Raw genomic sequence first — 26,392 nt, forward strand, 5'->3', positions numbered from 1 at the left:
CGCAGTGCTGCTATTTTGGCGCGCACGAATTTGACATATCTCTCCCCTACTTCTATGTACGAGATTCGATGCGGATTCGCCTGAGGACGCCATGCTCGCAAAAAAGGATGTTGCCAACGATTTGTTCGGGAAATATGAGAGCTGGATATCTTGTTAATATGATGTCTTTGCCAGTATGTAAGTTTCATTTCTACACAGCGGATGCATTCGGTAAGCTCTACACAAAAAGGAAAGCGCACTTGTACTCAGTGTCCATTAGACAGATTTTGAGTGTGTGCTTGTGTTGAAAGAAGTTGGTGCGAGAGAACTACATTCTCTTCGCATGAATCGCTCTCACCTAAATACACCCAAGTGAGCGCTGGCGCGTTATGGTGAGCGAACACTTCTGTGAACTTCAATTAATAGAGTAGATCTGGTCTTGCTATGAAAATCTTGCAAGGAAAAACGAAAATTCATCGATGTTTTTTTGCGTGCCCCACGCTTCTTCTACGCAAACCACACACCAGAGTGCTCACCGGCGTGTACACCTGTGTCCACCTAAGAGAATTTGAGAGCTCTGCTCTAGCATTTTGGTGCGATTCAGTGCTGGAGGTAAAAGAAAATAAACATGCGCACTCATGATGCGTGCACACTTTATACAACAGTGGTGTATATACGTAAAAGATAAGAGCTCTAGTTGTCAATGCGAGAGAAGAAATTTCGCTTGCTCTTCGTCACACAGAGTGTAGGTGTGCGAAACAGCTCATATTGGTGAGCAGCTCCGAACCGATTAGCTCACCAAAATGAATCGATTCGACGCATCAGCTCATTTAGATTGAGCTGATGGTTAATTTTGTGATCCGTTTTTCTTGCGCCGTGAGAGGTAATCACCCCTATTCTGTACGTAGATGCAATTTCCATTCTGCATTCCGTTCGAGTTGAGTATTAACTCGAATATCATTCGATGGAGTTGTTCAATTTTCGAACATTACTCGATCGACTTGCGTACATATTACTTATGTTCCGTTTAGAATCGTTCTAATTTGTTTATACAAATGTGACGGTTTCGTTTACTAAGAAATTAATAATATAAATAATATAGAACGTGTAAGTAGTGTCGACAGCTTTGATGGTTAGTGTTCGAAATTTCAAGTGTTCCCGAACGAGAGTCGATCGAATCATACAAGTCGAACGGAATAAAGAATGCAAAATTCGAACTCGAACGAAAAAGTAGATTCGTTCGTCTCACAAATCCGTCGGATTGCAGAATCGGGGTGAATATCTCTTACTGATAATGTATTATTCAATCCGTTAAAGAAGGATAGATGCAAGCATGTTAGAAGTAACGAAACTTGATGCAAACATTTTTTCTCGTTTAGAGCTCGCTTTTCAAGAGCCGAAGATCCGTTCAGCTCGTAGCTTATTCCCCTCTTCACAATGCAGCGAACTGGGTAACAAATGAGTGAGCTGATGAGCTGCGGTTCTTTTAAAAAGAGCTGAGCTGTCAGCTCTCTTTTATGATTCGATTCATTGGAACAGCTCAGGAGGAAATTGCCCATATCTATTACGAACATCACATCGCCAACATTCTGGTGGAAAAATAATTTTTTTCGCTTCAGTGATAACTTCACTGTGTGTGATACTGGTAATAGCGAAAAACCGAATGAGAGCGCGACCTGAGTCTCTATACCACTCAGAAGCGGTGTTGCTACTGTTGGTGGCAGGCCCCAAAATCAAGACGTCAAATCCGACTTGTATGATTCGATCGACTCTCGTTCGGGAACACTTGAAATTTCGAACACTAAATATCAAAACTGTCAACACTACTTAAACGTTCTTTTTATATTATTTATTATTAGTAAACGAAACCGTCACACTTGTATAAACAAATTAGAACGATTTTAAACCGAACAGAAATAATTCGTACGCCAGTCGATCGAGTAATATTCGAAAATTGAACAACTCGAACGAATGATATACGAGTTCATACCCAACTCGAACGGAATGCAGGATGGAAATTGCACATTCGATCGGAATATTTCGAGTCGATCGACGTACAGAATAGGGGTGATAATCTTTTTTCGACCATGGTTTCCCTTTTGTACTCGTATACCAATAGAACATCGGGACTGAGATGTGCCTGACTACCTCAAAACCGTCAATCGATGGCGAAAAGGCAAGCAAGCGTGATGAGTTTTCTTCATTGTTTTCAAAACGCTAGAATCGGCTGCGAAGTGACTTTCAAACGAGCCCATTACATTTGACAGCAGTTGAGATTGGAACTGGGTTGAGCTTTGTTTCAAGCGAAAACGCCATACATACGCAATTTTCACTCACGTCAAGTTACTACTTTTTACTTCTGGTAATGTTGTCAAGCTTTTTACTTCTGGTAATGTTAAGGAAAGAGGTTGTCATGAGAATTCAACCTTTATTCGGGTCAGTTAGTAATACTTTTTTTTTTATTCAAGCATTCAATTTCTCTTCAATTACAAACTGTCCATACTGATAGATCAGTCCCATGTCGATTTTCGTTATTTTTAGGTTAGGTTGATGGATAAAGTCTGTGCTAAGTACCTATTATCAGTGTTGGTGATTGCCGAAAAATTTACAGAAGCTGCCCGATGTTTCTCAATATTGTATACAACATTTCCAATCCGGTAAAAGATGCTACAAGAACTCGAGTCTCTCAATGCATGAACCGCGAGAGAATGTTTCTACATTTCTTCGCTCCACTTCATACTTTGAGTATTTCACTGTCCTTAAAAAAATACAGTCTGATGGTGCTGTGTGGAATTTACCAAGAGAAAATCACAGGTTGACAATTACCGCAGAAAATCGAATCGATGATTGGACTTGATGATTCTCATACTAGGTTGCAATATTTCAAAACCCTTGTGTGGAGCATTCACATACATTTCCATAGACACAACTTATACAAAGGTTATATGAACATAGTTAGAATAAGCGGCAATAGTAAAATGATTCTATCGCAATTATCCACTGCCCATACAGAATCGGATCGCGAAACGAGAACAAGCAATCGTTCGTTGCTTCAGAAAGAATCCCCACAGCAGCGAGCTAACTCTTGATTCTCAGACAGGTCATCGAGAGAAATTCGCTCTCGCACTGGTGTCTATTCTATGTTAAATGAACCATGCCGGTTTTTTTGCGATGATATCCGTCTCTCTTTGGCACTGATTGAATCGTGTGAAGAGTTGCTAGTGAGCGTTCTTTGATACGATGAAAGCCATCCTTGCCTATTATTAATATATCGTGCAAAAATACCAAGTTTTAGCTTTTTGTAGCACAAAACATCAACATGCCAATTACCCATATGGAAGTGATATGCAAGTATGAGCAGTACAGGGATGAAAATAATCGTTTGAATATCGAATTCCCATATGATCTAGTGTCCAGGATATCTAACTTTCATACAGAAGACCCGGGATCGATTCCCTGTATGGAAATATTTTTAATAAGCAGTTGAATTTTTCTCCTGTTAATGAAACGTCGACCAAACTTTTGGTATTAGAATAAACTATTACAAAGTTTATCAAGTGAGACCTCAATTCTTCGTTTGCAATATATTCTATCAACGTGTTTGTCATCAACGCTTTAGAACTCTGGAAGTCCTATCAATTTTTATATGCACGAAACGATTGTGTAACGACGCTTTCTAAAGGGATTAAAATAAACAAAAGCAATAAAACAGTTGTCTAGTTGTTTTGCAACCACTCGCTTGAGTAACACAAATGTGTTTAGTATTTATTGATTGATGATATTTATATCATATTATTTGCCATTAAAAGGTTATGCATGCTTGTTCCTTACGAATAAAATTATCATAGTTGTGATCAAATGTAACTTGAAGTAGTGAATTACTGTGATATTTTGCCGATCCATGAGGTTCGTTTTGGTAGCGCATTTTGATAGCTCGTTTGGTACAATTTGTAGTCGCTTTACTTCCGAGACGATGTCATCAATGCAAACATGTAGTATAAATTGTCTTCTGATTTCGTTTTCTAAATACAAATTAGGTTCTCGCTAGATGAAGCAAAACTAACTAACAAAAATTGTTCTCTAATTAAACGAAATATAACAAAACTTAGTTTCACAGTACCTTGCACAAGTCACTCAACTCGAGTGCAAGCGCGTGTTTTCAGTTCCGTATGGTCGTTTGGTGATCAGGTAGCGAAGATACTGCTGCATCCCTCGACGATTTCCCACGGCGTTTTGTCAACACCTACCTTTATGATGATCGAAACAATTTTCCGGACGCCTTAAATTAATCCGGTTCTTTCTGCTTTTTACTTATTACCAAACAAGCTAATTTATTGTTATAATCTCTTGGTGATTTATTTCTTCCGTATAATCTTATCTAGAAACATCGTCTTCTTCGGAATTTTTCTCCGGTGATTAGTTTACAAACTGTACAAAACGATGCAATTGCAACTACAAAACCGCGTCACTCGTACAAAATATCACAGTCTAATTTTCTTGTATGAATTCAAAAAGTTTATTCATTAGTTTACCTTTATGTTTTTTTATAGTTGGTAATTTACGTGTTTTATTCAGAACACTTTTCTATTTGTTTAAACTAACCGTTTTCTTGTCTTCGTGATAAATTCCTCAAACTGTTTTAGACTTCTACACGTTTTATCAAACACAACCTATGCAGATTGATTGATAACTCAGAACTTTGACTCCAAACACCAAGCTTTAAGATTCGTTTAAATGAAAAGAAAAATACTTCCGTACGGCTATAAAACTCTCCATTGGTTAGATATTGCCAAATACGAACAATGAGCATTTGAATATCTTTTCTAACAAAAATCTGCTCAAGCATCCTCAGCCATCGGAACGGCATCCTGCAACGGTGGCTCGGGAGCCGAATCGGCCACCGGTTCTGAGTGGTCCGGAGCTGAAACTTCTTTCTCTGGTTCCGGAGCAGCAAATACAGCAGCAGCCACCACGTCCTGTACAGGTTCGAAAACCGATTCAACTGGTGCTGGTGCCGGTGGAGGAGAGGGTGAATACAACTGAACTCTGCTCTGTAGTGGTTGCGGCAATGAAAATCTTATAGTAGGGGTGGTCAGGCTCATTATTATTGGTGGTGGACTTGGATTTCTGGCCATTTCACGCTCCCGATTTGGTTCAATTACAGCGGTTGATTGCAGTTCATCAAACAGTGGAGTTCCGCCTCTCTTTCTTCCAGGACCGTTGCGTTCCTCAAACAGGTCTTCATGTTTTTCTTGAGGTTCCGATTGATTCATACTTTCTGTATAGTCGTTCCTCTCATCTTCATTTTGCTGCTGCTGCTGTTGACGTACGGGAGAACGTTCTGGCGAGAGATGTTGATGCATGGGGGAATGCTGTGCACGTTCTGGAGAGTGTTGTTGACGCTCTGGCGATTGCTGTTGACGTTCTGGCGAATGATGCTGACGTTCTGGTGAATGCTGTTGACGCTCAGGAGAATGACGTTGACGCTCAGGAGAATTACGTTGACGCTCAGGAGAATGATGTTGACGCTCAGGAGAATGACGCTTACGTTCTGGAGAATGACGCTGACGCTCAGGAGAATGACGTTGACGCTCAGGAGAATGGCGTTGACGCTCAGGAGAATGACGTTGACGCTCGGGAGAACGATTTTGACGTTCTGGAGAACGATTTTGACGCTCTGGAGAACGATTTTGACGTTTCGGAGACTGATTTCGATACTCCTGTTGTGGACTATGTTCATCCGGTTGTTGACGTTCTTGAACCTGCGCGTTTGGCTCTTGCCCTGGTTCTTCCTTTGGCGGCTCAAACTTGCGTACTTGAGTTACTACCGGAACATCATCATCCCACGTCTCATCCATTTGGTCCCATGTTGTAGCGTTGCTCTTGGAACCACCTCCACCACCGGAACCACCCGATTGTTGCTGCGGCTGATTCCAATCGTCTTGGCGGCGATCATGCTGCTGACCACCTGATTCGCTTCGACGATTCTGGCTTCTTTGATCATTCTGACGCCCAAAGCGACCGCCTCTGTCATTGTCTCCTCTACCATTGCCGTCGTTATTATCTCTCCAATTGCCACGTCCACCACGATTTCCACGACCTCCTCCGTCGTTCCAATTGTTGTTCTGATGACGATTGTTAAAATCACCACCACCTCCGCCTCGACCACCACGATCGAAGAACGCCGGCGGTTGATCTCCGCCATCTTCTTGTTGTTGCCCATTGTTTCCAAAAATATCCATATTCAAAAGCGACATGATGTTCATTGGCATATCATTGTCTATGGAAAAAATAAGACGCGAGGAAGAAAGACTTGATTAATTACCAGAAACACTCAATAACCTTTCCATAACATACCTGGACCACCGCGCTGATTACGGAATCCGGGGCCGCCACGATTATTGAACCGTCCACCACCACCACGTTGATTGTTATTGAAACGATCTCCCTGCTGGAAGTTACCTCGACGACCACCGAAGTCATCTCCACTTCCGCCTCGTTGGTTAAAATCTGTCACATAACGAAACATAAAACCTCAGTATTGTCTGTTCTATCCACGGACTCAACGAACCAACTGAGTAACACTTACCGTCATCATCGCTGTTCATATTACGACCACCTCTGAAGTTTCTTCCACCACCGAACCGCTGCTGAGCTTCAGTTGCTTCTCCGGCACTTCTTTCGGCCAGCTCTCGCAGACGCTCTGATAATGGCCTATCATCGCGACCACCTTCATTACCACTGTTTTGACCAGATGACGATCCCCGGTTCCTATCGTTGCTTCCCCAACGGCTTGGACGATCGTTCCGCTGTTCACCGTCACTGTCATCGCGGTTACTTCTTCGACCACGACCTCCTCCGTCTCGATCGTTTCCAAATCCACGGCGCTCTTCTCGCCCACCTTGGTCACGATCACGGTCACGACTGCCACGCCGCTCAAACTCATCCCGATTTCGTCCACCACGTCTATTCTGATCCCCACCAGCCACACGCTCTTGATCATTCGGACCAAAACCAAGAACCCCAGTCAACGGAATATTCGGTGGCAGCAGAGGCGGCGGTGGTTGATTGAAGAAGGGTACATTTGGCATCGGAATACCAACCGGTGGATGCACGTTTCCTCCGTGACCGTGGTTCGAAGGTTCCTCTTCCATCTCAATGTCCATTTCATCGCCACCAGGCGGGTGCATGTTCATCATCGGTGGTACGTGACTCGGTGGAGGGGGCGGTAGGACACCGACTCCAAACCCTCCGGCACCAGCCATCGGCAGTGGAGGAGGATTGTTCATCGCACCTGGCATCATCAAATTCGGTGGTGGCACGTTCATTCCCATACCGGGCACCATGGGCATACCCATCATCGGCAATCTGGAAGCAGAAGGCAGGAAATTTTATTAGGCGTGATAGGAGATAAAAGAATAGTCAACATTGTTTGTAGAAGGTTAAGTTTTCCAAACTCGGATATGTTGATATAAACTGTAAACGCACAAGGAAGTGAACTGTGCACTCCGCAACAAACGAAGACGGAATTTTTTCCTTAAAGGGTGGAAGAATATCCAATTTTTAAATCCATGTATTGTTTATACACGCACACATTGAATCACTTTAAAATAGCAAAAACTATGGCGACGACTCAGACGGTCATTTTCGCAACAGGTTTCAGTGCCTGGTTGTGTGTATGTTACTTTTTTGTGCACTAACTTTTCTCGGAGATGACTGAACCGATTTTCACAAACTTAGATTTGATTCAAAGGAAAGGTTGCCATTCAAAAGTTTAAAAATTTGTTTGAATCCGACTTCTGATTCCGGAATTATAGGAAAATATGTGCAAAAATTGAAAATATGTTCACTAATTTTTCTGGAAGATGAATGAACTGATTTTCACATAATTAGATTCAAATGAAAGGTTGAATAGAAAATTCCTGAATTTCATCTTGATCCAACTTCCGGTTTTGGAATTACAGGGTGGCTGGTGTAAAAATTTCAATTTCAAATTACTTAAATCACTTAACACACTTTTCTCAGGAATGGCTTAGCTACATGCGCTAGTACGGAAGAAGAAAACACATGCGCTAGTACGGAAGAAGAAACCTCTACGAACGAACCACGCTGTGTGCGGTGTTCAATTTCGTTCACGCGGTAAAGAAAACGAAAACCAACACCGTAGCTCGATTTTGAAAACACAAGCCAGTTCTTCGGCACCGAGAACAAATGAGTACGTTTTGAAGAAATCAGAATCACGAATATATGTTACCGGAGTGTGATTTTGGTGGAACCATGCTATGCTGCTATTAAAACAATTATAATGACATAACAAAGCATGTTTGCTGCTACAGTTTCAATAACATTGACACTATTACTATTCACTTGAATTCCATACAGAGAAGTAACAGGAGCGCAGTAGCGAACACAAACAAGCGTTCAAACCAGCCCGGTGGAAGGGCGCTCTACCAAGCGCTATTGTAGCCAACACAGCTTCTCAGCAGAGGGCTGGTTCAAACGCTCCTGTTACTTCTATAATACATGCTAAATATCGTTTAATTGGGTTTATTCTAATTAGACCATGAGAGTAAATCATTTCTACAATTAAAACTAAGTCTTTTGTCCCTATAATCAATTTTTTTTTCGCTGTAATTGCATTGAATATTGCTTTTGCGTATTGCACTGTTGATATCTAAATATCATCCATCATCTACTAGTGAAAATCACTGCAAGGCTGATAATCCTGAGAATTATCATTAAGAATCATGTGTGAATTTAAAACATATGACTCTGGTGTTATTGATAGGAATGAGATTATACTCAGGGCGATTTTTGACTAGGTGATAATTGCGCAACACTGATCAGAAATGATAATGCTGCCCCAGTATCAACCTCAGAAAATCAAACGATTTTTGTTATCATTATCGATGATGATTTTGTAAACCATAACCACATAATCGATTTAATACTATGTTCACACTATGAGTTAAAACATGTTATAACTCCGATTTCATGTTTTAAGCGAAATAACATGTTTTACTTTTGCGTTATTTCATATTCATAAACGTCACATTAAAACATGTTTTCCCGAAATAACATGATATAATTGTCAGTAAAGCACAACCCTGCTAGCATTTTCCTTCACTTTTCGACTATGTCAATTGACAAGCTGTTCAACAACAGCAGTTTTCCATCAAAGTAGCCATGTAATCATAAAAAAAAACTGAAAACTGGTACCAACGTTGCCAGATATACCGATTTCTCGGTATTTATACAGATTTTTTACCTCTATATAACAATACAGATATGTTCTCCCAAAATACCGATAATTCACGGATCACACAGATAAGTACCGATTTTGGTTTTTAGCTTGAATAGACATGAGAAAAGGTTGTCGTGGGACCTTTTTTTCGCTCAACTTTTCTACTACTTATGTAGAAGAGATATTGATACCGATATGATACAGATAGATTTTTGCGCCGACTAAATATTTTTGGAAAAATGATCTGGCAACGCAAATAGGTACAACCGTTTTTCTTAGTGTGAACAGTGCGGTTTTAACTTTATATTACTATCGTTAAAACATGTTATTTTCGGCCAGTGTGAACATAGTATAAAACCCATTCACAAGACATGTTTTAGGCAGCTGATTCGAAAATAATACTCTGTTTTGCTTTAGTTCACATAAAAAAGTAACACAATTTTAGGACTTCGCTAGGTTTGCGAAATTTTCAAAACAGATTAGAAAATTTACAGGTTGTGCACTGCTTATGTGGTATGAAATCAGAACAGTTCGTTGTAAATCAAAACTAACGATTGAGGAATATTGCGTTTTTCAATACAATAAAATAACGATATACTTTTAGAAGGGAATTTTTTATTAAACTTTTTACGTATCATCGATACAGTAGGAGAACGCGGCGCTTTGCAAGTCGAGCGAATCTGTCAATAACTTCATCAATCAACCGTTTCGACGTTGCAACTAAGACAGCAATTTGTGTTCAACTGGCATAAGCATAAGCCACTGAAGCCTCTACTGAAGGTGTGCATACAAGTTCTCACACAGCCCTACGCGACAGAGAACAACAAATCTTGAAACTAAGCTGAGTAATTACTTCTCTTCTTGAATCTGTGCAGTAACTCATATACACGGAAGACACTAACACAGCGAAAACAGATACTTGAAATTTTAGGTTGGATGTATATGAGATGTGTCAATTTCGGTACAAGCAATTTCGGTACACAAGACAAAGTACTCGAGTTCCGAGCGCCATGTATTGGCTACGGCAATACGATATGAAAAGATTGTTGGGCTGTCATTGACCACCAAGCGCAAGCCGCTTAGGGTAAATTTGTGCATATTGTGCTGTGGACAAATCGCTCATTATTTTATATTCGGCCCATCCCGACCTGCTTTCATCGAATAAATTGAGAATCTAAAAAATAATTGGATGCGGATGGGGGTGCGAATAATTCCTTCAATCTGACCGGTCGATGACCGTAAAACCCTATTGCGACTGAAACAGTCTCCGGTTCTGGAAATAGTTATTCAAAATGTCCAATATGAAACTTGCGTCGATTTCTCGCGAAATGTTATGAGAAAGACACCGTTACATAACTAGATGGATTAAAACAGGTTTTTTTTATACATTGATTCGTGAGAATTGTTTGGAAAATCGAATTGGCTTGGTTAAAAAATAGTCACTGCCGTCCGTCCTCAGCTCATTTTTCACAATGAAGCATAAATGATAAGAAATTAATGGTAATGTCGATACTTCGCCTACTTTACAGAAGGAAGACGACTCATAGATATAGTGTGAGGAAATTACGTGAAACTGTAAACAAACAAAAATGTTAGAAGCACTCCTATATGTCTCCAAAAAAGTACACTAAGGTATGTACACTGTGTTTTCTATACGGGTTCTTTTTGCGCATATTCACGAAGTTACGGGTATTTTTCATGTGTGCCGCGCGTTTTTTTTTTTTTTGCACGTTGATTGTCAAAACTATGTGGACTTTCAAAGATACGCAATTTTGATAGTTAATTATTTTAACATTTTCTATTTCCGATATATCGGTTTCAAGTTCATGGTTCTGGAAGTACCGGAAATAACCCTAAACGGAACTAACTTTATTTTCTCAGAGATGTTATGAATGTTCCGATTGCACGAAAAGTTCCCAAATCGAGCGAAGAACTTCAAGACTGTTTTCAATAAAAAATGACATTAATATTCCCGATTGGACCTCTACTAATGAGATGACTATCGGTATCCCATAGGATCCCCACCATTAGAATCGAACAGACCATGTCAACATTTTCACTGTATTAAACCGATTTTTGTTTACCATTTTTACCCTAACTCTAGGACACCCACCTGGGAACTCCTGCCATCGGGAACGGAGGCGGCAAGCTCATGCTAATCATTGCCGGTGGAGGCGGCTGACTGGTATCGACCGGATATACTGGATTCACCACGGCCGGTGGTTCCTCGTCTTTCTTCGTAGCGTTGGCAATTTTATCCTTTATCCACTGTGGCATTGTGTCCTCGTCAAACATGCCTCCCTCCTCCAAGCTTGCCAGATCGGTATTTGGACTCAGCTTGTTCCATGGAATGTAGCTGCAGCCTGTTAGAAGAGTTTCAACAATTAGATACTGGCCGTCGTTCGTTGCCCCTCGCAAAACTAACCTAAATCAATGTCCCAATAGTCTTTCCATTCCTTATTTTTTACACCCTTTCCAGTGGCCCAAGAGATGGTGATTGTGCGACCGTGCATTTTGTGGCTCTTCAAACTCTGCATACTCTTGTACGCATCCTGACGACGATTCATTACAATGAATGCACAACCACGCGGTGGGATCAGGTCGATGCTAACAATATCGCCATATTTGCCGAATGTATCGGAGAGCTCTTCCTGCTGGACCAGTTTCGACAGGTGACCAACCCAGAGCGTCGTACTGCATACTGTAGCAGTGCAATCAAATCAAATCGATGTCATTGTTGAAGCAAGGAAGAGAGATGGAAAATATAACATCGCATTAATCGCTCGGTTCTCTCTTTCGTTTCGCAGAAACACGTTGCAAAGCGTTAAAAACTAAACAAAAAAAGCACTACTCTTTTCTTTCAAATCAGATCACATGTCGCCTTCGTGCGCCCACGTCTAGGGTCACGGAAAACGACACGCGTTCCGAGATATCTTACCACTCAAATGATCCTTCTTGATTTCCGGTAAACCACGTTTCTTGCGTTCTCTCTCCCGTTCCTTGTCACGTTCTTTGTCCTTCTGGCTGATACGTTCTCGGTCCCGGGATGAACCACGTCCTCCCCGACCACGTCTGGGTGAATGTGAACGGGATCGCGACCTTGAACGAGTCCGACGGCGTCCTCCCCTTTCCCGATCCCGACGATCCCTGGGTGAACGGGAGCGGCTCTTCCGGCGTCTCGATGGAGCGGACGACTTGTACTGGTCCGCTGGCGTACTACGGGGCGAGCTGTGCGAGTCACTGATGACCTGTTGGAGAATCGAAACGAAGAAACAATTTCGATCGGACGTGGTTTAGGCGTCCGATCGAAACAATAGAAAAAAGAGAAAGAAAATACATTTAAATGGTTTCACTGGTGAAAAAGAGTAGGAGCTTTTTTTGTTCTTTTGACTAACGAAAGGCTTGCAACGTGTTTCTTTGAGCGTTTCAGTTCCAATCGGGAGCGAAGTAGGTTTGCGATTGAAGAGTCGTCTTATGGTTTTGAGACCGAACAATTTCTATGGAACAATAGATTGGCAAAAAAGGGTGACTTACCGGTGTTGAAGAACGACTTACAACTCGTAAGCTATTCTTGGGCGCGTTTCCGATACCCGATGGATTGCAAATAGTAGTACTTACTTAGGTTTTGCAATTTGGACGACCCCGTTGAAGATACATTTCATTTACAAGCAAAAAGGCAATATGAGATATTTTGGAGTCTTGAAGGGTATGATGTTTGAGCAAACTGGGGAACATATCTAATACATATTTGAACAGTTATTGATCCAAAACATGCGACATAATAATTGGTTGCCTTCATTTGGAGTACCGTATCATTTTAATTCTAAATTTGATCATGTTCGAATGTTTCGAATTGAACAATGATAGTTGTATTTCTTATCGAAACAAAATGCAATATCGACCATTTTCACAACTAACATCACAATCGAAAGACAAAAGAATCATTGCAATGAGCTTTGTACTTCATTTGTTATTCAGCTAGCTGACCACTATTTGACATCAGTAATAGCAAATTAGTCATGATCATTGCCAAAAAGGGACTAAGACGACAACCTTCTCACGAACGAGTGTGAGATGATTGAGCAGTGGAAACAGAATTACGACGAGCATCTTAGATCTAAAAAACTTGGAACACCCGCAGAAGACGATAGGCTGCCGGTCCATGATCTCCAGAAAGTCAATAAGGAGATTGGTCGACTAAAAAAACAATAAAGCTACTGCTTAAGACCAACTGAGCGCTGCACTTAATTAATGCCAAGATTTTGGGAGAGAACATTCTTCGGGAGGGGTGAGCGTGATAATTCCCGTCGCACTTGTAGAATGTCGAGACCGAATAATAACCCGCGACTTTAATAAGTCAGGTAGTTGATGAAGATCGTTTCACAGCAATCGAAGAAGCGAAATAATCTGCGTTGTACTACCTCGATTCTATGAGCTTTAACTACAGCGTAACTGACGTGTTGCTTAAATATAAGTTGTTCTCCGAGATACACGCCAAGATTCTTAACGCTAGTCGATCTTTCAATCAAGAATCCATCCAGAGAGTATTCGACACGGAATGGCATTTTTTTCCTCGTGAACGTAATGGCCGAGCACTTCTCGGGATTTACTATCATACGGTTAACTTTACACCACTCCGCGAAGACTAACAATTGCCGCTAGAGAATGGTTGCGTCTTCTGGGTTGCAAATGATGTGGTAGACATCATCAGCAAACCGATAAGCGAGGACCTTACAGAGCAAAATTGACATCATTGAAGTACAGTATAAATATTAACGGTCCAAGATGACTTCCTGTGGTATTCCGGATGATGCGAGGAGCTAATTATAACTACTTGCGGTTATAACTACTAAATAAACTTTTCGAACAGCTTTGGAATAACGCTGGAGAAAGTAGTACCGCGGTAGTTGGTTTATATCCTTTTTATCACCTTTCTTATGGAAGCTTCCCATAAACTGACGAATATTTCTGTAGCGAGTGACATTGGAAATAAGGCAAGAAGTTGAGGCCATCATTCCTACAATTGCCGTCCGTATTGAGTCTTCGTCGATATTGATGCAGTTCAATGAGTTACCAGATTAGGGAACATTAAATGCTGCGCTGCGGCTGCTATTTGCTGCTGAGTTACGATTTCATTTGAAAAAAAAAACGAGAGAACTTTACCGCAAACATCTGGCAGATTTCAGTGTGCACGAACCAGTACGATCTCCAAAGTTCATTGACGAGGGTAACCTGAGTTGTTTCGTCTGCTCGTTCACATGTTTACAGAAATACCTTGGATTTGATTTCAGCTTACGTTGTACATTGTTCAAGTAGTTGGCATGGAAGCGCCTAACAGTTTTCTTGTACAGCTGATTTATCTCCAAGTAGTGATTATGCAGGGTAGATCCTTCATGTTTGGAGTATTTTACCAGAGCGGCTCTTTTGGTCGTTTTCAAATGTTTCATTTCGGCGGTCTGGCATGGTGGATGCCGGGTCTGTCGGCTCAATCGTTTCGGCTACGAGCTGAACGGATCTTCGATTCTTGAAGAGTGAGTTCTAAGAAACCTCTTAACAAAAACTGGATCAGTTTGGATTCTATCGCCACTGCGAGCAGATCTATTGTATGTCGTTTGCAAAGCTAGTTTCGCTTCCGACAAGAGCGATTACGTCACAGCTACTAGTCGTTTGCATTGGTGAAAAAACAACGAAAAGGGGACAACGGTGGAGAGCATCACACAAAATGGCTCTAAAAGTTTTCTAGAACTATGAGAGTTTCTTCTTCGCAAATCGAAGGTAAATATCCTCAGTTTTGTGCAAATCTTGAACAGTTTGATTAGATTTGTGCACTTTTTGCTGTGTGAAATTCACAGTAATCGAGATCAAGTGAAGCCTTCTTTGTTTTTGCGGAAAATTTGAAAAAGGGGAATGCTTGCGAAAAATGTGAAAAGGGGGAATGACATCCAGTTATGTCTCTGACATTACCCACCCGTCTTTTTTACTACCAAACGGATGTAACACATATATTTTAAGAAAATAAAATAAAATTTGGCAGTTTATTTGAAAACTTTTCGAGAAAATATTAAGGTAAATTGTACCATCTGTAATATTCTACGCGCAACCGTCCCACTGAAGAAAAAACAAGCTATTTTTTAAAATATATATGTATGGTGCATAGAAATACACTGATTTAGCTATTAACCCCTTAACGCTCAAGGGAAATATGTTTCCCTTCTATAAAAATCGTTATAGATTCTCCAGTTACTATTAAATCGAAGTTTTTCCACTGAATGTTAAAGAAAACTCATTTCCAAGACGACAAATGTGTGTTCTGAACGAATAAGTAAAAAGAACTATCAATCTTTATTGCACTAAGAAAGTTTGTGCATAATGACGTATAGAAAATAGAACACATAATAAATGTGTTATGTGCAACGTCCACAAGTACATGAAATCGTTTCGTAGAGTGCCATAACTAACTACTTATTTTATTATTATGATAATCAAAGAAATTAAAGCAACAAATTAAATTACGACATAATAAACCCAGCTCTTCTTTTATTAATTTCTACGAATCATAGGGAAAAATATTTCCCATGAAATTATAGGAAGCTTATGCACCCTGCTATGTGTTTCTGGTGATATTCTTCTAATTTACACCCCTAATAGCTAATGTCGTTTTCGTTTTTAAATTGCACTACACCAGTGTAGCGAAAGCTGCACCTAAACCGTTCGTTTTTACCAATTGCACTACACCAGTGCTACACTTTTTCTGCACCGATACCTCTGGTGTAGCATTCATCAAAAGTTTGGTGTAGCTCTGTGCAATGAAATTGTTAATTGTAGTCAATGGTTACTGTTTATGTTTTCGTCATTTTTGTTCGTTTATTCATGCCTCAGTGTAGCACTGCATCGGTGTAGTGCAAATTAAAAACGAAAACGCCATAAAATATTGTCTTGTATTGACATATTTCGTCCTGCACATCTTATGGTCGTGAAAGGGTTAAGCTATACTGATATGGATTCATTGCCTTTTCAGTAGAGATTATTTTGCAGTTATGTTTTCAAAATATTTTAATTTATCCTTTGGCACAGTCGTTTGCAAAGTCGACAATAAAGTCCTTTTTCGCTCGCTTTTTTCGTCCACGAGTTGCTTTTGCCAAATTCCAATTTCTGCCATCAACGGACTCCGGATAGCCGAATCGTACTTTCTCGAACTGTATATATCGTTTGTTTTGAATATACGGCCGTGGATTAATCTGATTCAAATTGTATTGACTAACCGTAAGCGTAGTTTGAAATAAATCGTAGGACTGCATATTGAGCACATCTGCTCTCTTCTGTCTGCCTGTGGGCTTTCATTTCTCTATGAATTGGCTTGGCGAGCAGAATAAAAACAGTGCGGCCAACTGAAAAGTTTTGTAAATTTTGACAAAAGTCTGCGAAAAACTCCATTTTTAAAAGTCTCCAAAAATCTGCAACAAAGAACGTCTGCAGCAATTTTAGAATTTCGCCTATTATTATACATTTCTAGACATAACTGCTCCATCATGAAAAATAGCTATAATTCAATTTACAGACGAAAACATCGGCAGGCAAAAATAAGAGAATCTTAATTTGACTCTTTAATCGCATTTCTCTCAGTTGTCTATTTTGGAATATGGGACAATCGGGCGTAGAACGGCAGTAGAGAAAGTTAATAAAATTGCTGGGAAAACTCCGCTTGATTATCTCGCAGATGGCTGAACCAATTTCAACAATCCTAGGCTCGTTCAAAAGCTAATACTTGATCATTGAAGTTCGAAAATCAAATGTAAATGTAATGTCTTTGATACTTTTGGTTTCTTTTATTTTCAGATCACTAATGTTTCAATCTTGTTCGCGATTCACTGAGTCGCATCATCTGAAATAAGGTTACGCCAACCGGAAGAAGAAATTTGTAGCAGCGAAAACTGTGAATAATCATGAAATGAATCATGAACAAACAAATCACGTTATTGCAGGTTACATCCTTCAAGCCGATACTTTACAGTGGAGTTGCGTTCAAAAAAGCTCAACAAAGTTGGTACTTGACAATACAATTTGAAATAGGCTTCACAGCGAAATTATCTAATCAACATTACTCTTCAAATCACTTGGTGATTGATTGAGTGAATAATCAAGAAAGTCAATGCGAAATTCTTCCAGAGTTCAGACTCTCAAATTTGCACCTAAGGTTTCCCAAATTATATGATGAGTATTGTCAATTTTAAGGAAAATCCATTCTCATCACTTTCAGGAATACATTCTATTCACACCATCAATTGTTACTAATAGTACAGTACTATTTTGAAATAGTGCATGCACGAGGTATTTCTTGTTGTCTTGACCCTTTTGTTGAGAGTAATAAATACTAAATAATATAATTCACTAACGTCAAAATTCCTTTCTCTGGAAAACCAATGCTATAAAAACGATAGCGAGTTGGATTCAAAGCTAAGTCTTTTTCCGATAAATTCAAATATTCCGCTTCAATTATTCCTACTTATTCCTAGCAAACTTTCGTCCGATAACCCTCTCGCAGATTCTAGCAAACACAATCACAGTCTAGATTCCTAGACTTCGCCCCCGTTAACAGTCAAGAACAAAAAAATACATTCACCGATAATTACCTCTGTAACCACGCCAAACTCATCGATTTCGGCTTCCTTCGGAGGTGGCAGCACTGTGAATACACGATACAAAAAAAAAACAATCAGTATTCCAACTCTAGCGGACAACGGACAATCATCTTCTTACCCGGATTCATCTCGACCGGCGGCTGTCGACTCAGATCACACTCGTTCGCAAAGGGAAGCTTCTACAGGTTGAGACAGAACGAAAGAGCAGAAAAGAAGGAAAACATAATACGGAAAGAAACAGAAGAAAAAACAATTGTTAGAACACGCAAATCACACACAGAAAGCTTACATCGATAAGCTGCTGTTGAGTATTAATAGTGCTAGCCACCTTGAGAACACTGGCCAAGTGCTTTTCGAACTTCTCCTCCTGGAGGCGCATCTCGGTCAGCTTGCTCTGCTTTTCCTCCATTTCGTGCTGTTTGAGCTTCTGCAGGTTCTGCAATTGTTTCAGCACATTCGGATCGGACAGGATGGCAGCGATGTTACTTCCGTCCGGTAGCGACGTCGACGGAACCGACGGCGAGTTTTTGTCTTCGTCCTCCTCGCTACCATAATCGAAGTCCAACAGTTTCTTGTTGAACTTGACCTGATCTTTACCGGCACCATGCGCACTGTCACCGCCACTGGTTTGTCGCATCAGAATTTGCTGGAACTGCTGCAACTGGCGGATGGTGTTCTGGTCCAGCGGTTTCTAAAATTAAACAAAAACATCTGTTTAGGGTGGTTCCTATAAGGTAATTTTCCCGACAATGGTGCTGACCGTTTCCGAATTCTGCGCCGAGCTGCCATGATCATCGTGCGACATCGGTCCCGGCGAATCGTGCGAAATAATCGAGGTATTCATGCCGTTGGAGCCACCGGCCGGTTCCGATGCGCTTGCGTTAGCAGCACTGGCCGCCATCGCCGCATTGTACTGCAGATGCAACGGATGTTCCGGATTTGCTAGATCGAACAGCGGTTGGATCGTTTCCGGTGCGAACACCATGTTCTTTTGCCACAGATTTAGAACCCGTATTATTTTGCTCTGGGGATTGATTGTACGGAGAAAAATATTAGCATTGTGGTAGTTTTATGATAAATCGATCAATAGTAATTCGAAATGGATTATTTTGAACATTGTCAGTGAGTGTGCCCCAATACAGAAAATCTATAGCATGTAAAATTGAATAATTTTGGGTGTTTGCAACGAGCGTAGCGAACATTTAAATTAAACATTCAAAGCAACGTCGGTGGGGTATTTTAATAATATACAATTGAAAAAACGGTTTCAAGTGACTTATGTTTTCACAACCCAATCACAGCTTGGCATAATGATGGCATCCTCTCGACCGTACAAACTATCGCACAAAACGGAATCTATGATTATATAACCCACATTTCTTTTTCTCAGTCAGCGCCTGGCTGTGATCGAGGTCGGTAGTTTGACTAGCGAGTGGATGACAAAAGTGAGGTTACATTTATTCGCTCGCTGGACAGTCGCTTTCGCACTGTGTATGGTATGTGGATGCCATTTTACGTCCGCTGCACAACGTGTTCACTTGAAAATGGATTGTTTTATCGATGGAGTAGTGTGCATACTGGAATCTTCTTTTATGAGCGAAACGGTGACATGCAGATAAATTCAGTTTAATGACGTGTTAAAAAGATAATAATAGATACTTATTTTAAATGTGGCGAAAAAACAATAAATTTTATTTCAACATAAGTACATAGCTACTATTTTAAACTGAACCATAATTATGTAACCTAATTAACATGATCTGATCAAGCAAAACATTTTGACACAATGTTTAATAAACATCTTGCTTTCAAGGATTAAAGAGAAGGAATTTAGACCAGTAATAAAACGATTCCAAATATTCAGAATTGAATTGTTCAAGTTATTTTAAAGCCGCATCCCAAGTTTAATATAAATGAGCTGCAGACTCACATGTACTGTATCATTAGATCTAATTTCACATAGTATTATAAGTAGAATTCGACCAAATATATAAAATCATCTATTAAGTCGATTCACTGTTTATAAAAGAATAAGTTTTTACATGCCATAAATCCCGACCAAAAGACAAGTAGATGTTTTTAGTTCAGTACTTCCGCCATAATCAAAAAATTTTAAATATTAAGTGAACCTAAGAATTGTTCAATTTTTAATGTCATTGTGCTCAGTCGTATCTGTAATTTTCTCTACTATTTCCTATTCGATACTCTACTGATTAGTAAATCGATAGTAGATTAAAATGAATATTTTGAATATTTTAGCGAGTAAGGAGACAAAGTTTTTCCATTCAATCTGCCATTGATTCACTAAGAAATAAAACATCGAATTTTCAATAGTCAAAATATTATAAGTTTACTGAATATGAATAAAACTATCCAATTCGAAGTGCTTTTGAGTCAATATTGATTAAAGCATCGAATCGGCAAATGTAAAACCATAATTACAGTTTCTTATATTAAGCCACCCTACGCTCACTGAAAATATTCAAAATAATCCAACTCAAAATTCTGTTGATTTACAAATCAATAGAACAACGAACTTTCAATAGGTAAGAAATTTTAGCCACCCTTCAACTAACTCGCTGAAAATGTCAAAATTAGCCTACTATTGACTATGAAGTTTTCCAAATATTGGCCCTTATTACCGGTATCACTACACGGTGAAGTGAAGTAAATGTAGGTTTTTATCACCAAAGTCACTTCAGAGAAAAATGTAACTACTTAGATGAGCTTCTTGTTATTATGAACATCAAATCACCAAAATTTTGTTGAAAAAAAAATGATTTTTTTCACTGCAGTGATTACTTCACTGGTCTCAAGTGCCAATGAGAGTTTCTCTTTCAATTATTATGACATATTCCTTTAATTTCCAATAAATTTTTCGGGGCAGATCGAAAGTTGATGTTTTCAGTCACCATTAATCGAAACAATTATTTTGAGTGATAGTACATGAGTTTAGGACGCGCGCGTGAAATTTAAAACCGTGCAGATATTCCTTGCTGCCGTGCTTAACTAGGACGTATGTAAATATAGTTTAGGCTGCGGGGAGGATTCCTGGCGATGCATGTGTAAATGTACAGGATTCCTCGGCTTCTAGTAGCAACATGTATTGAATTAACAATCCTTCTTTCCCAAGTATATCTGCGTTCGGACGTGGCCGGCGTCGGTATTGATCAGCATATAGGAATCAGTGCAGTTTACACATTGTTAAATTACGTGCTATTCCCAAGCAAGGTGTTTCAGAAAAACATTTTGCTAGTCTATTTGTTTCTGATCAATAACGGAGTAGCAACATACGGCTGTCTCTAATACTTAATATGGCAGTTAGAAGAATGAAATTTTTTGATAATCGTCTTCAGTTTCAGCTCTTTCAAATGTGGTATAACGTATGAATTTTCTCTAGGGGGAAGATTTCACAAGCTTACCCGGTTATAGCTTTTTAAATTATCATTTAGATCGTGTTTGCTGAACGCCACGCTCTGGATAGTCATTACCATTACCAAACCCGATATAAAAATCAGGTTCGATTTTCAGTACAATGTCGTTGATGATTCCATTTTTAGTACAATGTCGTTGAAACTACCTTCGAAATTGGCGGACAGGTTAAATCAGCTGGTTTTCAAAGAAGGGTGAATCTAACATAGACAGCAAATGGAGAAAAACGTCGATGAATGTTTCGACTTTGGTTTCAAATCCTATTTAGAAATTATAGTATATTCTCAGGTCAATTTTTGATTAGTGGATGAACTGTTGGTCTATCTTTAGAAGGCATGCAAATTTTACCATTTTCCTTCTATATCCACTGAATAAATCAACATGAAAAGAGTTTCCCCCTTTTTCGATTTGTTTACTTTTTGTTTCCTGTGTGAATTATAAAGTTACGCCCTTGCGCATTTTTCGTGAAATTGGTTCGTTTTCGCGACTAAGACAAATCTGCGGGTAATTTATCGTCTCATTTACTATTTCTTGTAGTAAAAGGTTCGGAAATCATCTAAAATAAAGAAAATAAAAAGTTTCGCCCTTCCTTACTAGCAATTGAAATATCACCCTGTTTGTTGGCATGGAACACGGAGGGCGACACTTACGTAAACAAATGGAATGACAGTTTCGCCCATTATAATTCATTGTATTAATATAGATTAAATTTTCTGCAGAATCCGAATTTTTAGGCAAAATTGTAGGGTTTTAAAGCATTTATTAGTAGGTGAGAGAAACTACTCTATTTGTTTACTTTTGTAAGATTCGCCCATCTTTGAAATACAGCTGAAATGGAGTTAGGGTGAAAACTCGGTTAGGTTTGGCCAACCATCTGAAACCGGTATGTGAGCACCAGCGATTTGAAAGTATACCGATTACGTTGAGCCCCTCGCGTTTCGAGCCCCAAAAACTGCGATGTTTTGATACTCATCGCGACTCTCAAGTTGTGAAAATTATCTCCACTTAATGTCCTAAAACATTGTTTGCTGTATTTTAGGTAAACCGACAAGTTATTGTGAGAGAGTCGACACAAAATTCACTCATTTTCGTGCACTAAACAAGGTAAACGCGTTAAACAAATGCATTACTGTTTGTTTGTTTACGTTGCAATCAGCTGATTTTGAAGTTCCGATTTTGATCTCATCAAGATGGCGTCGTGACAGCAGGTCGGGTTTGGTATCAAAGAGAAATCTCGGTTGATTTTTCTTTAGGGTGTATAAGCAAGTGACAGTTTCTCTTTAATCACATTCTCTTTCGATTATTGTGATGTGATTAAAAAGATTTTCTTTGATATCACTATTCTGTTTGAAAGTCGAAAGTTTCGGGTATCATTTCATGCAAAGAGTTGAGTGATAAACGTAGAAACCGCTTGGTAATTAATAGTAGTAGAAAGTAAACAAAGAGAAACTGTCACTTGCTTATAAGCCCTTTTGAAAAATTAACCGAGAAATCACATTAATTTTACTATAAACCAAGGACAGGACCTGACAATTGTTAATCCACTTTTAGGACCAATTTCGGACCAGCTCGTGATTGGTTGAAATTGACATAAGAAAGTACAAGTTATTGAAATCATTATTACTGCAGGGTGGTAGAAAAAGTGTTGTCAGTATCGTCGGTAACAATGTAGCTTGATATTGAATATTTTATTTTTCGGGTCATCTTTTCAAAATTATTAATTTCAATAGGATTTAAGTTCAATTTGTTTTTAAGTCCTGTCAATGCGGAAAGTATACGAGTACATTTAACAATCACTGGTTATGTTGGTTGAGAATAGCACCGAATCTTTGGATACTTCTGTATGTTATTATTTTTCTCAAATAGAATATGTTGAATACTTTAGTTAATAAAGCTGCAAAAATTAATTACCCAAAATTGAGTGTTTTAGAAAATTTTTATTAAGCTGTTCCAACTAAACGTTTTCTTCAAAACAATTATCTGATCAAAATGAATCCAGAGCTATATTTTTGACCGATATAACATTTGTCTAAGTGTTTTCAAATGATAAATAATTGCATGTTATAAGGGGGGAAAGTTTTCAGAATGAATAATTATCTCTACTGGCAACAGTGATCGCGAGACATTTATTATTTACAGCAGGGAGCAACCGGAATAAGAAGAGAAATATTTTTCTGGAAAAAGAAATAAACACACCGCCTACATCCTTGCGAAATTGACTGACATACAAAAATGTCACGCATTAGCTTGCTTTAAAAGATTCACGCGATATCAGAATATCAAAACAATGTAGTTCAAGTGACATGATCGCCTGATCATGCATGATCGCCTTTAAACGCAAATTAATTCGATTTTACAAACTTTTTTTTTTCAGACATTGCCGTAATCATCATGTATTAAGCCAATTCATTCTGCGAACTAGTGGTGCCACCCAAGAATATTTTATTTTGAAAGTTCACAGTCGCATACTCTTTAATCACAGTAAAACCACCCCGGTGGCACGATTGTCATCTGCATACAATTGGCTTGAAGCCGAAAATGTTGGTTCTTTGGTTCTAGTTCGCTGTCAAATGCTGTGTTTAAGCAGTGTTCACACGTGCACATTTTTCTTCATGCGGTTGCACCAACATAAGAAACGATTTCGATGGAATATAATCAAACTATAATAAACCACAATTTCTTTTTCTTATTGTAAAAGAGGTCAAATTACTTGTTTTATAGAGAATACTAGACTAGAGTTATATTTATATTGGGTTTGAAAGAATTAACTTTTGACACCAGTGTGGTTTGATTGTATGGTATGAACGTAGATTAACATATTGTTGACAACGCCACCAAAACAAAATGCGTCGGTTTCAGGAACCAGCTTCCATAGCAGGGGGATGACTAAAACATACTTCACAACCAACGGCTGCATTAATTTTTTCGCTTGATGGCAAACCCAAAGCAGATTACACCCTAAATGCTGTCATACCATTTAAAATCAATTCCGAAATTAGAAATACTGACATTGATCTAAAATCCAGTTCACACCACTACTGTTTACGAGTGATTTTAACTTGATTTCAATAAAATTGTTTAACAAATTAATTTTTATCTGGTTTTACAAACGAAACAAAAACAAGATTTCTCCTTGTGTACTCCAACTCGGTGATTTACTACTTGTTAGACCGGTTACTCAGCAACCTCTGATAATTTCATATGCGTGAGTAAATTCATGATTACTTAATCGGATGAGTTTTATATAATTTATATAAGACATGGTATGCGGGTTCTCAATAAAACCATAATGACGATACCGTTAAAAATTATAAAATAATCATAGGATGATGCATCCGGTATTGGATAGAAAATATACAACTTTGCCTTCTCCCCGCATATGGCAACCCTGTAAGTCGCGAGCCCCTCATAACGGTACTACCATCCATGGCTTTCCTTAGCACGAGCACTCACCTTATCCTCCGGCGGACAGCGGAACAGGTGCGCAAAGGTTTGCTCCATGTTACGGGCAAAACGGGGCGCAAAGACGTCCTTTTCCGCTCCGAACTGATGTCTGGACTGCCGCACGATCGAATCAATCACGTACAGTCCCGGGATCTTGTACTCCGACTTGCACTTGGAGATGAACTTTTCCACACTTTGCACGACGTGCTTGTAGAATTTGATTGCCTTCATCGCACTCCGGGTAATCGAGGCCATCTTCGCCTTGGAGATCGGTGGCTTTGATTCGTAAAGCCCCGAGAGCTGGAAAACACAAAAGCACAAATTTCGGGATTAGTCATCCCGTCCGCACACAGAAACAAACAAGGATTCGTTTCGTCGGAAATTTTACATAACCAGCAACCATTGTGCTGAGTTCGCGGAGCACCCATTTTTTTTTCGGGGTCAGCTCTAGCATCACCGTGCACTTTGTAAGCACTTTTTCTCACCTCCTGGTTGAAAACTCGCACCGTTTCCATTTCGCACTGTTTGTAGGTCACTTTAGCTCAATGTTTCAATACCGTCTAGCCATTCAATAGCATATTTCCACCGTCAATTGTAAAATTTTGCGGAACGGACAGTTTTGTCACAGGTTATTCGTCCACACACGCACACAAAATTTTCGATGCAAAATGGCCGCTCCGGTGAAACGATGGATGGGGTACATCCAACTGTCACTTAATAATCGACCATCCATTTGTTCAACTATAGAACGTTTTTTCAAACTATCCTAAGTTGCAACAAAAATATTGAACAGCAATGTCATTGAAAGAACAACAAGGGAATCCAAGTAATGTCGTTTTCGTTTTTAAACCGGCATGGCATGAATAAGCAAACGAAAATGAAGAAAACATAAACAGTAACTCTTGACTAGAATAAACGGTTACATTGCACAGAGCTACACTCAACTTAGAGCTGTGCGCCGCCGCGCCGCGCCGCCGCGCCACGCCGCCGCCGCCAATAATTTCGACACGCCGCCAATTTAAGAAAAAGATGATCAGCGCGCCGGTTATCACATTTTAATCGTGCCGCCGATAATATTACATCAGCCGAAAAAATGATTTTATCAATGTGGTAAATTGTTTACAGTTTTCATGAAAATTCATTGAAAATTACAGTACAGTTACTTTCCTCCTACTTATACTGAAAATCAGTACTACCGATGTCAACCGAAGCCAATGTCATTTGATTCAAAGCCTATTCTCTGTCTTTATTTAAAAGGTTTTGAGCTATTGGCACATTATCGGTCGCGACATCTGAAAATGAAAAATGGAACCAAAAAAAGGAGCATTCTTCCGAAAAAAATAAATAATGTTAGGTTTTTTCCGATTAACATTTTTTTTAGAAACCAGTGTAGTGTTGATTTCTCAGGTACTAGAATGTTTAGTGATCGAGTACCATTTATTTTGGATACTTTATTTGTTATTTCCGGGCATTTGAAAAATGGTATTGAACAAAATTTCATGATCCATTCTAAATAAATGTTAGTTTTCGCACAATAGATTAAGATCAACGTTACCAACTCAAAGTAAAAACATTTTCTTCTACTTCTACTATGACTTTTCAAATGAATTTACCCGTTTTTATAAGAAATCATTACAAATGTGAAGTAATTAAA

At 39.3% G+C, this 26,392-nt stretch overlaps 1 protein-coding gene across 2 annotated transcripts; it reads right to left on the minus strand.

Annotated features, from left to right (window-relative positions):
• Positions 1-3,691: 3,691 nt before the first annotated feature.
• Positions 3,692-25,413, minus strand: LOC131430985 (SR-related and CTD-associated factor 4). 2 transcript variants are annotated; one of them, XM_058596324.1, is made up of 12 exons: positions 25,224-25,413; positions 24,748-25,038; positions 18,623-18,886; positions 18,152-18,553; positions 17,981-18,041; positions 17,854-17,906; positions 12,162-12,471; positions 11,649-11,924; positions 11,337-11,586; positions 6,569-7,347; positions 6,337-6,489; positions 3,692-6,259 (listed from the first exon to the last, which is right to left on the minus strand). In XM_058596324.1, the coding sequence occupies exons 1-12, from the start codon at positions 25,251-25,253 to the stop codon at positions 4,818-4,820; spliced, it is 4,311 nt and encodes a 1,436-aa protein (XP_058452307.1). In that variant the 5' UTR covers positions 25,254-25,413; the 3' UTR covers positions 3,692-4,817. The 2 variants fall into 2 exon arrangements, with proteins under 2 accessions (XP_058452307.1, XP_058452308.1); XM_058596325.1 differs by having other exon boundaries at positions 18,191-18,553; positions 25,224-25,412.
• Positions 25,414-26,392: the final 979 nt, after the last annotated feature.

This window comes from Malaya genurostris, chromosome 2 (assembly GCF_030247185.1).
Source record: "Malaya genurostris strain Urasoe2022 chromosome 2, Malgen_1.1, whole genome shotgun sequence".
In the NCBI taxonomy this organism is placed as follows: domain Eukaryota; kingdom Metazoa; phylum Arthropoda; class Insecta; order Diptera; family Culicidae; genus Malaya; species Malaya genurostris.

Bases quoted from the DNA above. Each gene is read 5' to 3' on its own strand.
- LOC131430985 (XM_058596324.1), bottom strand. From the start codon at position 25,253: ATGGAAACGGTGCGAGTTTTCAACCAGGAG. The intron at 18,554-18,622 runs GTCAGCACCATT...GTTTAATTTTAG, and splicing joins CGGCGCAGAATTCGGAAACG to AAACCGCTGGACCAGAACAC. The intron at 11,587-11,648 runs GTTAGTTTTGCG...CTCTTCTAACAG, and splicing joins CTATTGGGACATTGATTTAG to GCTGCAGCTACATTCCATGG.